Here is a 16007-nt window from a genome sequence, read left to right as displayed (position 1 = left end):
GGGTATTATTGCCTCTAAAAATTGTTTTAAAAAATCCACATTTATGTGGGTATTATTGCCTCTAAAAATTCTTTTAAAAAAATCCACGTTTATGTGGGTATTATTGCCTCTAAAATTTCTTTTAAAAAATCCACGTTTATGTGGGTATTATTGCCTCTAAAAATTCTTTTAAAAAAATCCACGTTTATGTGGGTATTATTGCCTCTAAAATTTCTTTTAAAAAATCCACGTTTATGTGAGTGATATTGCCTTCAACAATTCTCTTAAAAAATCCAGGTAAATCTGGGTGATATTGCCTTCAAAAATTTATTTAAAAATGTTTATGTGGGTATTATTGCCTCTAAAAATTCTTTTAAAAAATCCACATTTATGTGGGTATTATTGCCTCTAAAAATTCTTTTAAAAAATCCACGTTTATGTGGGTATTATTGCCTCTAAAAATTCTTTTAAAAATCGACGTTTATGTGGGTATTATTGCCTCTAAAAATTCTTTTAAAAAATCCACGTTTATGTGGGTATTATTGCCTCTAAAAATTGTTTTAAAAAATCCACGTTTATGTGGGTATTATTGCCTCTAAAAATTCTTTTAAAAAATCCACGTTTATGTGGGTACTATTGCCTCTAAAAATTCTTTTAAAAAATCCAAGTTTATGTGGGTATTATTGCCTCTAAAACTTAGTTTTAAAAATCCACGTTTATGTGGGTATTATTGCCTCTAAAAATTCTTTAAAAAAATCCACATTTATGTGGGTATTATTGCCTCTAAAAATTCTTTTAAAAAATCCACGTTTATGTGAGTGATATTGCCTTCAACAATTCTCTTAAAAAATCCAGGAAAATCTGGGTGATATTGCCTTCAAAAATTTATTTAAAAATCGACGTTTATGTGGGTATTATTGCCTCTAAAAATTGTTTTAAAAAATCCACGTTTATGTGGGTATTATTGCCTCTAAAAATTGTTTTAAAAAATCCACGTTTATGTGGGTATTATTGCCTCTAAAAATTCTTTTAAAAAATCCGCGTTTATGTGGGTATTATTGCCTCTAAAAATTCTTTTAAAAAATCCACATTTATGTGGGTATTATTGCCTCTAAAAATTCTTTTAAAAAATCCACGTTTATGTGGGTATTATTGCCTCTAAAAATTCTTTTAAAAATCGACGTTTATGTGGGTATTATTGCCTCTAAAAATTGTTTTAAAAAATCCACGTTTATGTGGGTATTATTGCCTCTAAAAATTGTTTTAAAAAATCCACGTTTATGTGGGTATTATTGCCTCTAAAAATTCTTTTAAAAAATCCACGTTTATGTGGGTATTATTGCCTCTAAAAATTCTTTTAAAAAATCCACGTTTATGTGAGTGATATTGCCTTCAACAATTCTCTTAAAAAATCCAGGAAAATCTGGGTGATATTGCCTTCAAAAATTTATTTAAAAATCGACGTTTATGTGGGTATTATTGCCTCTAAAAATTGTTTTAAAAAAATCCACGTTTATGTGGGTATTATTGCCTCTAAAAATTGTTTTAAAAAAATCCACGTTTATGTGGGTATTATTGCCTCTAAAAATTGTTTTAAAAAATCCACGTTTATGTGGGTATTATTGCCTCTAAAAATTGTTTTAAAAAATCCACGTTTATGTGGGTATTATTGCCTCTAAAAATTCTTTTAAAAATCGACGTTTATGTGGGTATTATTGCCTCTAAAAATTGTTTTAAAAAATCCACGTTTATGTGGGTATTATTGCCTCTAAAAATTGTTTTAAAAAATCCACGTTTATGTGGGTATTATTGCCTCTAAAAATTCTTTTAAAAAATCCACGTTTATGTGGGTATTATTGCCTCTAAAAATTCTTTTAAAAAGTCCACGTTTATGTGGGTATTATTACCTCTAAAACTTAGTTTTAAAAATCCACGTTTATGTGGGTATTATTGCCTCTAAAAATTCTTTAAAAAAATCCACATTTATGTGGGTATTATTGCCTCTAAAAATTCTTTTAAAAAATCCACGTTTATGTGAGTGATATTGCCTTCAACAATTCTCTTAAAAAATCCAGGAAAATCTGGGTGATATTGCCTTCAAAAATTTATTTAAAAATCGACGTTTATGTGGGTACTATTGCCTCTAAAAATTCTTTTAAAAAATCCAAGTTTATGTGGGTATTATTGCCTCTAAAAATTGTTTTAAAAAATCCACGTTTATGTGGGTATTATTGCCTCTAAAAATTGTTTTAAAAAATCCACGTTTATGTGGGTATTATTGCCTCTAAAAATTCTTTTAAAAAATCCACGTTTATGTGGGTATTATTGCCTCTAAAAATTCTTTTAAAAAATCCACATTTATGTGGGTATTATTGCCTCTAAAAATTCTTTTAAAAAATCCACGTTTATGTGGGTATTATTGCCTCTAAAAATTCTTTTAAAAATCGACGTTTATGTGGGTATTATTGCCTCTAAAAATTGTTTTAAAAAATCCACGTTTATGTGGGCATTATTGCCTCTAAAAATTGTTTTAAAAAATCCACGTTTATGTGGGTATTATTGCCTCTAAAAATTCTTTTAAAAAATCCACGTTTATGTGGGTATTATTGCCTCTAAAAATTCTTTTAAAAAATCCACGTTTATGTGAGTGATATTGCCTTCAACAATTCTCTTAAAAAATCCAGGAAAATCTGGGTGATATTGCCTTCAAAAATTTATTTAAAAATCGACGTTTATGTGGGTACTATTGCCTCTAAAAATTCTTTTAAAAAATCCAAGTTTATGTGGGTATTATTGCCTCTAAAAATTGTTTTAAAAAATCCACGTTTATGTGGGTATTATTGCCTCTAAAAATTGTTTTAAAAAATCCACGTTTATGTGGGTATTATTGCCTCTAAAAATTCTTTTAAAAAATCCACGTTTATGTGGGTATTATTGCCTCTAAAAATTCTTTTAAAAAATCCACATTTATGTGGGTATTATTGCCTCTAAAAATTCTTTTAAAAAATCCACGTTTATGTGGGTATTATTGCCTCTAAAAATTCTTTTAAAAATCGACGTTTATGTGGGTATTATTGCCTCTAAAAATTGTTTTAAAAAATCCACGTTTATGTGGGTATTATTGCCTCTAAAAATTGTTTTAAAAATCCACGTTTATGTGGGTATTATTGCCTCTAAAAATTCTTTTAAAAAATCCACGTTTATGTGGGTATTATTGCCTCTAAAAATTCTTTTAAAAAATCCACGTTTATGTGAGTGATATTGCCTTCAACAATTCTCTTAAAAAATCCAGGAAAATCTGGGTGATATTGCCTTCAAAAATTTATTTAAAAATCGACGTTTATGTGGGTATTATTGCCTCTAAAAATTGTTTTAAAAAAATCCACGTTTATGTGGGTATTATTGCCTCTAAAAATTGTTTTAAAAAAATCCACGTTTATGTGGGTATTATTGCCTCTAAAAATTGTTTTAAAAAATCCACGTTTATGTGGGTATTATTGCCTCTAAAAATTGTTTTAAAAAATCCACGTTTATGTGGGTATTATTGCCTCTAAAAATTCTTTTAAAAAATCCACGTTTATGTGGGTATTATTGCCTCTAAAAATTCTTTTAAAAAATCCACGTTTATGTGGGTACTATTGCCTCTAAAAATTCTTTAAAAAAATCCACATTTATGTGGGTATTATTGCCTCTAAAAATTCTTTTAAAAAATCCACGTTTATGTGAGTGATATTGCCTTCAACAATTCTCTTAAAAAATCCAGGAAAATCTGGGTGATATTGCCTTCAAAAATTTATTTAAAAATCGACGTTTATGTGGGTACTATTGCCTCTAAAAATTCTTTTAAAAAATCCAAGTTTATGTGGGTATTATTGCCTCTAAAACTTAGTTTTAAAAATCCACGTTTATGTGGGTATTATTGCCTCTAAAAATTGTTTTAAAAAATCCACGTTTATGTGGGTATTATTGCCTCTAAAAATTGTTTTAAAAAATCCACGTTTATGTGGGTATTATTGCCTCTAAAAATTGTTTTAAAAAATCCACGTTTATGTGGGTACTATTGCCTCTAAAACTTCGTTTTAAAAATCCACGTATATGTGGGTATTATTGCCTCCAAAAATTCTTTTAAAAAATCTGCGTGATATTGCTTCCAAAAATTCTTTTAAAAAAAACACGTTTAGGGGCCTAATATTGACTAAAAAATTCCTTTAAAAAATTCACTTTTAGAGGCCTAATACTGCCTAAAAAAATCTTTTAAAAAAACACGTTTAGGGGCCTAATATTGCCTAAAAAATCTTTTAAAAATCCACGTTTAGGGGCCTAATATTGCCTTCAAAAATTCTTTTAAAACATCCACGTTTATGTGGGTATTATTGCCTCTAAAAATTCTTTAAAAAAATCCAGGTTTATGTTGGTGATATGCCTCCAAAAATTCTTTTAAAAAATCCGCGTTTATGTGGGTGATATTGCCTCCAAAAATTCTTTCTAAAAATCCACGTTTATGTGGGTAATATTGCCTCTAAAAATTCTGCTAAAAAATCCACATTTATGGCCCGGATATTGCCTAAGAATTCTTAAAAAAATCCAAGTTTGTGCCCGTTATAGTCATCCAAAAAAATTTCCTTTAAAACATCTACGTTTTTGGTTCAGAAAGTCCTTCAAAAATATTCCGTTATTTGTTGACAGCTCTTTATGTCCACATTTTTCAACATTCTTTTCATTTTGTTTCACATCGCTCACGAAAAAGGTCGTTCATCATTCCATTTTTTTGTTGTCCATTTTGGTGTGGTAATCCATTGACACCATAAACTAAGCTGATAATTGCCCACGGCAGGCGCAACATTATTGCCAATAGTATCAAAATTATTATTTTGTTTTGTTGTTTAGATTTTCGTCATCACTTAGACCCCCCCGTGGTAAAAGAAGCTCAAAGAAAATGCAAGAAAATCTCCTTAAAAATATGGCAACATTAAAAACAAATCACAACAAACCTCAGTCATTCACAAAACAAACACAAAACTGTCGGTCATAATATTACCTCCCTTCCTGCTGCTTCTCACCACCACTTCCTTTACATACTTCCCCGCAATCACAGTTTTTGTTTGGGTTATGCACCTCAATGCTCAATAATAAGTATGGTGCCTTCAAGTCGTTCAAATAGACCCTTAAGAGGTTTCACAAAGACAAAGCTGATGATGACGACGACAAAGCCCAAGGTATTTTGAAAAGCACCCAAAGGCAGACGAATAAAAAATACAGTCCATCACACTTTTCATTACAATAGAACTGAGAGTTTTTTTTTTAAAGCTTAAGCATGTCTCTTGAATGGAAATTTAAATTTCTTTTACCCTCCAAACCAACCTTCTGGACTTTACCTTCACAGCCCTACCTGTCTTTGGTTAATAATTTTTTGTCTTTCCGCTTCTTGTCATATTTTGAAATTATTATTTTTCCATGTTCTCCTCTCCAAACATTTGAGATTTTTTGTTTAACTTTTTGAGAATGAGAGGTAATTTTTGCAAAGCCACAAAAGCAACAACAATTGCAGAGGCATTTCTTAGCTCCTCGCCATTGTCAACAACAATAAAAAACAATTTGTCAACAATATCCATTTCCGTCAACATTACAATGCCATTGAGATGCATTGTTGTCTGGGAGACGAGGGAGGTATGATAATTATGGTTATAAAAATATTCTTTAAAAAATCCACGTTTTGTCTGTGATAATCGCTTCAAAAATATTCTTTAAAAAATCCACGTTTTGTCTGTGATAATCGCTTCAAAAATATTCTTTAAAAAATCCACGTTTTGTCTGTGATAATCGCTTCAAAAATATTCTTTAAAAAATCCACGTTTTGTCTGTGATAATCGCTTCAAAAATATTCTTTAAAAATCCTCGTTTTGTTTGTGATAATCCCTCCAAATATATTCTTTAAAAAATCCACGTTTTGTCTGTGATGGTCCCTCGAAAAATATTCCTTAAAATATCCAAGTTTTGTCTGTGACAATCCCTTCAAAAATATTTTTAAAAATCCACGTTTTTCTGTGACAATCCCTTCAAAAATTGTCTTTAAAAAATCCACGTTTTATCAACGATGGTCCCTCGAAAAATATCCTTTTAAAAATCCACCTTGATGGACCTTTGACCTTAATTTTACCACCTTAGTTTACCTCCCTCCTTCCGTACGAAACCTCCAGGGAATGTCATATTCCACTTGCACTTTTTCCTTGCCTTTGTTTTTTTTTTGTCTTGACGGGCGTTCATAAATGAGTTCCAATGAAGCGCAAGTGGCTCTTTAGCTTGAGGCAAGCCTGCATATTTCTGCAACATGCATTCTTTTTATTTGTTTTGTTGTCATCTCCCATTTCCATATTTTTTTCGCAGTATGTATCCTCTTTTTGTTGATAATTTCGTTTTTCTTTTCCTTTTCATTAATTTCGTTGTTGTTGATTAGGTTTGTGGTCACGTTTGAGCTTTTTAAGGGTTAATGTTTGCTGCTGCTCTGAAGTGTTGCTCATAAGTGTTTTTTGCCAGCAAAAATTGCATCTCTTTTTTCTTTAAGTATTACCGTCCGGACATACAGGCTGGATGGCTGGCTGGCAGGTTGGCTGAACGCTGCCAACGTTCTTTGCTGCAGTATTCAATGAATTTTTGTAAATTTAACATTTAAACACGAACCACACCACGAACGTATCGATTTACGCAAAACAAACGACAAACACCCCCTGTTCAACAATTTCACACCTCACCCGCCCTTTGGTCTAAGGAGAATGGCCAGACAGGTGCCAACACCACAATGGGTAGTCCAAGAAAAACATAACAACATTTGTTTCTTTTATTAAATATTCTTTTTTTGATTTTAAAGATTTGAAGTTGTTTAACTTATTTTTCGTTTCTTTTTCTTTTGCAGTCCATTACTTCTCCCGATCCCACAGCCTATGTGGCCAAAGCCCGTGTAACCCGGCCCACACCACCACCGCCACCCTACAATCCAATGCAATTTGTACAAATTAAACCTTGCAATTTATATCAAACAGCACAAGAACAACTGAAGAAAGCCGAAGAAGTTAAAAAGATTAAAGAAATCCGCAAAGAGGAACCTGAGGATTGGCAAAATGTAAGTACATATCAAAAAAGGAAATACAAAGAAAAAATATGATAAAAATGAAATGTAAACCTTGAATGTGAAATGGAAAATCATAAACGTTTTTATAAAATTTGTTGGATTTAAGGTGAAGATATTCTCCGTTAAAAATCTCTAAATGGATCTTCTATAGATAGACAGGTTTCCTAAAGTGGTATTCAATAAATAAAGACCTACTAAAGGGGTCTTCAATGTGGAGAGAAGACCTTCTAAAGGGGTCTTCTATAAATGAAAGACGTCTTAAATGGGTCTTCCATAGATAAAATACCTCTCAAAGTGTGTTCTGTAGACAGACGACTTCCTAAAAGGGTTTTCTCTAGGAAGCAGACTCCCTAAAGGGGTCTTCTATAGATGGTAGGTCTCTCTTTATAAATAGAAGACCTCCTGAAGGGGTCTTCTGTAGTTAGAAAACCTCCTAAAGGGCCATTCTGTAGATAGAAGACCACCTAAAGGATACAGATAGATGTTCTCAGAAAGTGGTCTTCTGTATATGGAAGACCTCTTATAGAGGTTTTCTGTAGATAAACCCTATGAAGGTCTTATTTACATGTAAGACCTCTTAAAAGGGTATACTAGAGATAGAAGTCTTCCTAGAAGGGTCTCCTACAGTCGTCTGTAGATGGAGATTCTCTTGTACAGGGGTCTTCTATAGATAAAAGACCTCCTAGATGGGTCTTCTGTAGAGAGAAGACCTCCTAAACGGGTCGTCTGTAGATGGAGATTCTCTTCTACAGGGGTCTTCTATAGACAAAAGACCTCCTAAAGAGATCTTCTATAAATAGAAGTCCTCCTAAAAGGGTCTTCTATAAATAGAAGAGCTCCTAAAGGGGTCTTCAGTAAATGAAGGTCTCTTGAAAAGTTTTTCCATATAGATAGGACATCCTAAAGGGGTTATCTGTAGAGAGAAGACCCCCCTTCTATAAATAGAATAGAAAACATAGATATAAGTGCTCCTAAAGGGACCTTCTTTAAATAGAAGACCTTCTAACGTGGTCTTCAGTAAACGAAGGTCTCCTGAAGGGGTCTTCTATAGAGAGAGGGCATCCTAAAAGGGTATTCTGTAGATAGAAGACCTTCCAAGGGTTCGTTTTCTGATAGAAGACCTCTTAAAGTGGTCTTCTGCAGAAAGAAGACTTCCTAAAGGTATCTTCTGTAGATAGAAAACCTCCTATGGAGGTCCAAACAGGGTCTTTAGTAAAGGAAGGTCTCCTGAATGGTTTTCCATAGAGAGAGGAAATCCTAAATGGTTCGTTTGTAGATAGAAGACCTCTTAAAAGGGTCTTCTATAAATAGAAGATCTCCTAAAGGGGTCTTCTATAAAAAGAAGTCCTCCTAAATGGGTCTTCTTTAAATAGAAGACCTCGTAAAGTGGTCTTAAGTAAACGAAGGTCTTCTGATGTGGTCTTCTGCAGAGAGAGGGCATCCTAAAGGGGTCTTCTGTAGATAGAAGACCTTCTATAGGAGACCTCTTAAAGGGGTCTTTTACAGATAGAAGACTTGCTAAAGGGATCTTCTGTCGATAGATGACCTCCTAAAGGGGTCTTCTGTAGATAGAAGACCTACTAAAGGGATATTCTGTGGATAGAAGACCCCCTAAAGGATATTGTGTAGATAGAAGTCCTCATAAAGGGGTTTTCCGTAGATGGAAGGTATCTTAAAGGGGCCTTATACAGATAGAACACATTCTAAGTGGGTCTTCTTTGGAGGTTTTGGAGGTCTTCTTTACATGTAAGGCATCTTAAAATGGTATTCTAGAGATAGAAGTCTTTCTAAAGGGGTCTCCTACAAACAGAAGGCCTCTTAGAACGGTCTTCTTCTATAGATGGAAGACCTCCTAAACGGGTCGTCTGTAGATGGAGATCCTCGTCTACACGGGTCTTCTATAGATAAAAGACCACCTAAAGGGGTCTTATATAAATAGAAGACCTCCTAAAGAGATCTTCTATAAAAAGAAGTCCTCCTAAAGGGATCTTCTATAGAGAGAATACCTCCTAAAGGGGTCTTCAGTAAATGAAGGTCTCCTGATGGGGTCTTCTATAGAAAGATGACTTCCTAATGGGATATTCTGTAGATAAAAGACCTCCTAAAGGGGTGTTCTGTAGTTAGAAGACCTCCTAAAGGATATTGTGTAGATAGAAGTCCTCATAAAGAACTCATCTGTTGATGGAAGATCTCTTAAAGGGGTCTTCTTCAGGTCTTCTTTACATGTAAGACCTCCTTAAAGGGTATTCTAAAGATAGAAGTCTTCCTAAAGGGGTCTCCTACAAACAGAAGGCCTCCTAAAACAGTCATCTGCTATAGATAGAAGACCTCCTAAAGGGGTCGTCTGTAGATGGAGATCTTCTACCGACGCCTTCTATACATAAAACACCTCCTTAAGGGGTCTTCTGTAGAGTGAAGGCCTCCTACTGGGGTCTTCTATAGGTGGAGGATCCACCAAAGAGGTCTTCTATAAAAAAAAAGTCCTCCTAAAGGCGTCTTCTATAAATAGAAGACCTGCTATAGTGGTCTTCAGTAAATGAAGGTCGCCTGAAAGGGTCTTCTACAGAGAAAGGGCATCCTAAAGGGGTCGTCTGTAGATAGAAGACCTCTTGAACTGGTCTTCTACAGATAGAAGACATCCTAAAGGGATATTCTGTAGATAGAAGAACTCCTAAAGAGGTCGTCTGTAGATGGAAATCTTCTACCGAGGCCTTCTATAGATAAAACACCTCCTAAAGAGGTCTTCTGTAGAGATAGACCTCTTCTATATGTGGAGGATCCACCAAAGAGGTCTTCTATAAAAAGAAGTCCTCCTAAAGGGATTTTCAGTAAATGAAGATCTCCTGAAGGGGCCGTCTACAAAGAGGGAACATCCTAAAAGGGTCTTCGGTAGATAGAAGACCTGGTAAGGGGTCTTCTTTAAATAGAAGACCTCCTCTTCAGTAAACGAAGGTCTCCTGAAGGGGTCTTCTACAGAGAGAGGGCATCCTAAAGGGGTCGTCTGTAGATAGAAGACCTCTTGAACTGGTCTTCTACAGATATAAGACATCCTAAAGAGATATTCTGTAGATAGAAGTCCTCCTAAATGGGCGTTCTATAATTAGAAGACCTCCTAAAGGGATCTTCATTCGATAAAAGACCTCTTTAAGGGGTCTTCTATAGATTTAAAATCGCCTAAAGGGATCTTATATAGTCCCGCAGGACTTCTTTCTGTTGATCGAAGACGTCCAAAAGGTGTCTTCTGTAGATCGATGACCTCTTAAAGGTGTCTTCTGTAGATATAAGACCACTGGTTGTGGTCTTGTCTGGAAAGAATATCTCCTGCATGGGTCTTCTGTGGAGAGAAGACCACCTAAAGGGGTCTTTAGTAGATTGGAGGGATGTTCCGTAGGAAGGAAGACTTCCGATAGGCGGAAGACCTCCTAAAGGGTCTTCTGTAGATATAAGACCTCTTAAATGGCTCTCTAGAGATATAAGACCTCATAAAGAGATCTTCTCCAGATATACGACTTCCTAAAGAGGTCTTCTGTAGAAAGAAGACCTCTCAAAGGGGTCTTCTACAGATAGAAGACTTTCTATAGGGATCTTCTGTAGATGAAAAATCTTCTAAAGGGATCTTCTATAGATAGAAGTCCTCCTAAACTGGTATTCTACAAAGAGATGTCTTCCTAGAGGGGTGTTGTACTAGTTGAAGACCTCCTTATGTGGACTTCGATAGATAGAAGACGTACCACAGAGGTCTTCTATCCATAGAAGATTTCCTAAATGGGTATTCTACACATAGACGACTTCCTAAAAGGGTTTCAATACTTTGACGACTTCTTAACGAGGTCTTCTATACATAGAAGACTTCCTACATCGGCCTTCTATACATAGAAAACTTCCTAAGCGAGTCTTCTACAGATATAAGGCTTCCTTAAGGGGTCTTTTGTAGATAGAAGACATCCTAAAGGTGTCGTCTTTCTATAGAAGACGCCTTTCATTCATGTTGGTCACCGTAGGATTTATTCGAATTTGTTGGTCATTACGTCAGGAAGCAACACTCCTTGAACAGCCCTAAAACTGTATTTAATAGAAAATTTTAAACTTTTTACCGGAGGTAACGGAAGCAGTTGCCCAAATATAGACCTTCGTTGAACGCTGGTTCATAATGAAATTTTCATAGAGAAGTTCTGCATACAGGAAATGGAAGCCAACATTACTCTGAGGGGATTTGCTACCGCCAAAAATTTACTTTCCGATATAAACATTCTTGGAACTTGATGTACGTTTGGAAGAAATTTTACGATGTGCAACATTTCGCCCAATCGGGAATACTCAATTCCTAAGTCACCGTGTTCAACAGTTGTCGTTATTGTAGAAACTCAAATATATTCATTTGTGTATCGTTTTCAGTTATCAGGTTCTGATTTCCCTGTGTCCAGATTGAAAAATTCTTCAATGGATGCAGCGCATCGTGCGGTCCTAATTCACATGCAATACTAATTAAGGACACTGCATTTTCCACATAATCTTGTTGTGCTGATGCACCGGTAACATCTTCGCCTCCTTATGAAGATGGCCCACAGGTGTCATAAGGAGGCACCCTGTTGCAATCCTCAGGGCAGCCTTCTGGCAAGTTTGCTCATCAGATATGTTTGCTGTTGTTGTAACAACATATAAACCTACGTAGAAGCATGGGTTTGATGCTGGGTTGGTAGCTGCTGACCGTAACACTGTGGTTTCGGGTCAATCCGATACGAAAGAATTCGCTGCCGTGGGATTAAGATATTTTCGCGCTTCTGAATATTCTTTAAAAAAACATTTAGATTTTCCAAAAAAAAAAAAACTTTCATTTCGCCTCCAATAAATTTATTCTTAAATGAAAGTGAAATTTCAAAACTAATTTAAAAATCTATTATGGAACTGTTGCAACATAATGCAACGCATCTATGTACGTGCAATCCAAGTTCATGAAATTCAATTGTAATTTATTTACACGAACTTTGAATATTGTAAAAGAAAAGTGTTTCTTTTGTTTCAAATTTTGGACAGATTTATTTTTCTGTTTTTGGAGTGTTTTAACGATTACGTGAGTTTTGAAATTTTGTGTAAATTTGTCACGAATCTGTATCAAATATTGTATCACACACACATGGCGGTGTGTGTGTGTGTGAGTGTCTGTTTGTTTATTTTGTGGCATGCATGCTTGGTGTCAATTTGACACTTCACAATTTCTGGCTGTCTGACTGACTGACTTACTGTTTTGTACACGGTTCGCATTTCTGGGTCTTTGTTTGGCAATTTGTTCACTTTTGATTTTTAAGATTTTTGTCTGGTGTGTCGTTGTGTATGTTTGAGTGTGTGTGCAGCTTTCAATTCATCGTATTCTGTAGTTTATTGGAACTTTCCGTGTTTGTCTGTCGCTTACAAATAATGAATGAAAAAGTGAGGCTTTTCATCACTTCTTTAGGTGTTATTAGGTTCCTCTTGGCCTATTGAAATATTGACTGCATGCATGCCTACCCGCCTGACTGTCTGTCCCTTCTGACTGCTGCTGTCTTTTGCGTTGCATTGTGAATTTATGGATTTATTGTTGGCGAATAAACAAACAATTGTTTCATGAGAAACGTCGTACAAATTCGATTAACATCCGCCATCACACTTCTTCTTCTTCGTCTGTTGTACCACAACGGAGAGTTACATTTCATGAGCATTGACTTTTTTTCGTTCGTCATCGATTCACGTACAAACGTGAATTTCAATTCTGGTGGCAAAGAGTTTGGCTTTTTGTTTGGATTTTTAATTCGTGTTCCATGTATGGAGAAATAGAAACAAAAGGCAACGCTGTTTTTTATATCACTTACTATGAAAAAACAATTGTGTAATCGTAGCCTACATTATTGTGTTCAACATGAATTACATTTTAAATTGATTTAAGGTTCGAAATTTGTTGGACATGTACCTACACTTTTTAAAGCGCACAATTCAGATCTATTTCGTTCTATTTTCTACATATTATTTTCAAAAACTCTGAACCAATCATTACCAGAAATCAGTTATATTTTGGTCACTGCATTTCCAAAAATCCAATCAATGATATAAACCTAATTAGGTGGCCATGTCGTGGTGTAATGGTTAGCACACTAGCCTTGCTCACTGAAGCTCTGGATTTGATTCCCGGGCATAATGAAGGAAGGTGACATTGCCTGAGTATTTCAGCGATGTAAAACTTCTCTATAAGTGGTGTCTAAGACACGCACGCTCGGACTTGGTAATGGCTAATATGATTCGGGCTGTACTCAGTCTTTGAACATTTTTTTTTACTTTGAAAAACCATTTTTTCATACTTTTTAACTTTTTAAAAATCTTTAAAATAGAGTTTTAAAAATGATATTCAAAGACAATTTTATTTTTTTAAAAATTTTTCAAAATTACGATAAAATTTTTCATTAAAAAATAACTGTTTTTTCAAAATAGTCTGGCTTAATCCCATTGTTGTTGTTTTAATATTCTAAAACAACTATTTTATTAGTGGAAAAGATTTGGCATTGTTCGCCAAGGGGTAAGGCAGGTTTCGATCCACGCCACTGGATCTCATCAGTTCCCTTGTTTCTTGTTTGTGGATATTCTCCACCGAAGTTATTTTTCAATAACTTCTTCAACAAGAAACTTTTTATACCCAAACATCAATCGTCAGCTCGAAGTATAAAGGTAAGCAAAGAAAAAAGTTCAATGAGAAGTTTTTCCTTGGCAACCTCATATTACTGCGACGAAAGTGTCTGCGAAAACAATTCAAACCTCTTCCACTTGTATGTGTCGTCGATTTTCGACGAATGCACACACCAAAATTTCGTTGGTCTGCTTTACAGCAAAAACAACACACGTCGTGCCAGTGTCTTCAATTTGAAGCATTGTGGCGTTTTTTTATTGGGATAGCGTTTGCAATTTTGTTTTTTCAAAATAGTCTGGCTTAATCCCATTGTTGTTGTTTTAATATTCTAAAACAACTATTTTATTAGTGGAAAAGATTTGGCATTGTTCGCCAAGGGGTAAGGCAGGGAATACTATAGTTTCGATCCACGCCACTGGATCTCATCAGTTCCCTTGTTTCCATCTTTACCAAAATTCTCGAAATCAATTAAACTACTGTTTTCGAAAGACTTTTTTAATTTTTAACTTATTTTTTGTGATTTAATATCCAGAATAGACATCAAAATTTCGAAAAAAAAAATATTTTAAGCGTTATTAAAATTCGTGAAAGCGACTGTTAAAACTTTTTTTATTGATTAAAAACAATATGTTTTGTTTTTTATTTAATTTTTATTTTTCCAATATTTCGAATTTTGGAAAGAGAACTTTTCAATAAAAAATTATTTTTTTCAACTCCTCAAAATATATAAAACCGCCAAAAGAAATATCCAAAAAAATATTTTTCCCTTCTATAAAAATCAATTAAAATTAAATTGTTAATTAAATTAAAATATAATTTTTTAACTTTTTTTAATATTTTGTTTTTAAAAACATTTTCAGCTTTCCACAATATTTTAATCAACTTAAGAAAACTTTTTAAGAATGAAAAAATTTAATTTTTTTATTTTAATTTATTTAATTTTGACAAAATTTAAAAGAAAAAACTTAAACAATTTTTATTTGTTCCTCAGTAACTACCGGAACGATTATTTGAAAATTGATTCACAGCCTCTTGTCATGTAAAATACAATTTGATTATTTAAATTTTCTTAAATTTTTCAGAAACCATTAAAATCGAATTTTCGCATATCCTTTTAAAATCGAAAAAGTTTTTCATTTTTTCAAAAATCCGTGAGTTTTTTTTTTTTTTTTTGAAAGAAACGTTGAAAATTTCCATTTTTTTAACTTTTCAAAAATCTTTGAAAAGAAAACTTTAACTTTTCAAACAAATTCTTCAAAATGTCGAATACATTTTTCATTGAAATAATTATTTTCACACTTTTTTCCAAAGGAAATATAGTTTTTTTTAAAATTTCATAAATTTTTTTGAAATATACTTATTTTATTTAATTTTTTCAATATTTTAAATATAAAATTTTTTGAAATTTACTTATTTTATTTAATTTTTTCAATATTTTACATATAAAATTTTTTGAAATGTACTTATTTTATTTAATTTTTCAATATTTTAAAATCCCTTAAATTGATTTTTGTTATTCTTAAAGAAAACGGCATCCTTTATATTTTAAAATTGACTAAAACATTCTTTCAGAAAAAAAAAAACAATTTATTAACTCTTCTTCCAAATAAAAAATTAATTTTTTGAACTTTTTTATTTTTTCGAAAAAGAAGATAAAAACTGTTTTCCAAAACAATATAATTTTTTTCACTTTTCAAAAATCAAAAAAAAAAATTGTTTTTCATGATTTCCAAAATTGTCAAATATAAATCAAAATAATTGCTTCCGAAAGAATTTCTTTAATTACATTTTAAATGATTTTTTTTTTAATTTAATATCATTATAAAAGACATAAAAATTTCGAAAAAAATAATTAATTAAAGAATTTAACTTTTAAAAATCCATTAAACTTTAATATTTTTTGGAAAAAAATATTTTGTGAACTTTTCCAAAATCCCGAAAATAATTCAAAAATACTTTTTTTTAGAATGAAGAATTTGATATTTTTTAATGAAAAGAGCGTCCTAATAAATAATAACTCTTTTTCCAATTAAAAAATTAATTTTTTGAACTTTTTTTATTCTTCGACAAAAAAATATAAAAAATGTTTTCCGAATAAAATTTAATTTGTTGCACTTTTCAAAAATAAAAAAAAAATTGTTTTTCATAATTTCCAAAATTGTCGAAAACAAATAAAACAATTGCTTCCGAAAGATTTTTTTAAATTTTTTTTTGTGAATTTTTCTAATTTTTTATTATCCCTATAATAGA

At 32.7% G+C, this 16007-nt stretch overlaps 1 protein-coding gene across 13 annotated transcripts in view; it reads left to right on the top strand.

Annotated features, from left to right (window-relative positions):
- smash (smallish) overlaps positions 1-16007 on the top strand; it is a 393042-nt gene that overhangs the window by 282314 nt on the left and 94721 nt on the right. For 11 of the 13 annotated variants that reach the window (XM_073984255.1, XM_073984264.1, XM_073984273.1 and 8 more), the window contains one exon: positions 6890-7096. In XM_073984255.1, the coding sequence (XP_073840356.1) occupies positions 6890-7096 (207 nt within the window). Of the gene's footprint in view, positions 1-6431; positions 6780-6889; positions 7097-16007 lie in introns of those variants that run through there. The other 2 variants (XM_073984308.1, XM_073984247.1) reach the window with 2 other exon arrangements.

This window comes from Musca autumnalis, unplaced genomic scaffold, assembly GCF_047663935.1.
Source record: "Musca autumnalis isolate F117 unplaced genomic scaffold, ASM4766393v1 scaffold_1, whole genome shotgun sequence".
In the NCBI taxonomy this organism is placed as follows: Eukaryota; Metazoa; Arthropoda; class Insecta; order Diptera; family Muscidae; genus Musca; species Musca autumnalis.
Note: the sequence above shows the minus strand (reverse complement) of the source record. Positions and strands in the feature narration are given on the sequence as shown.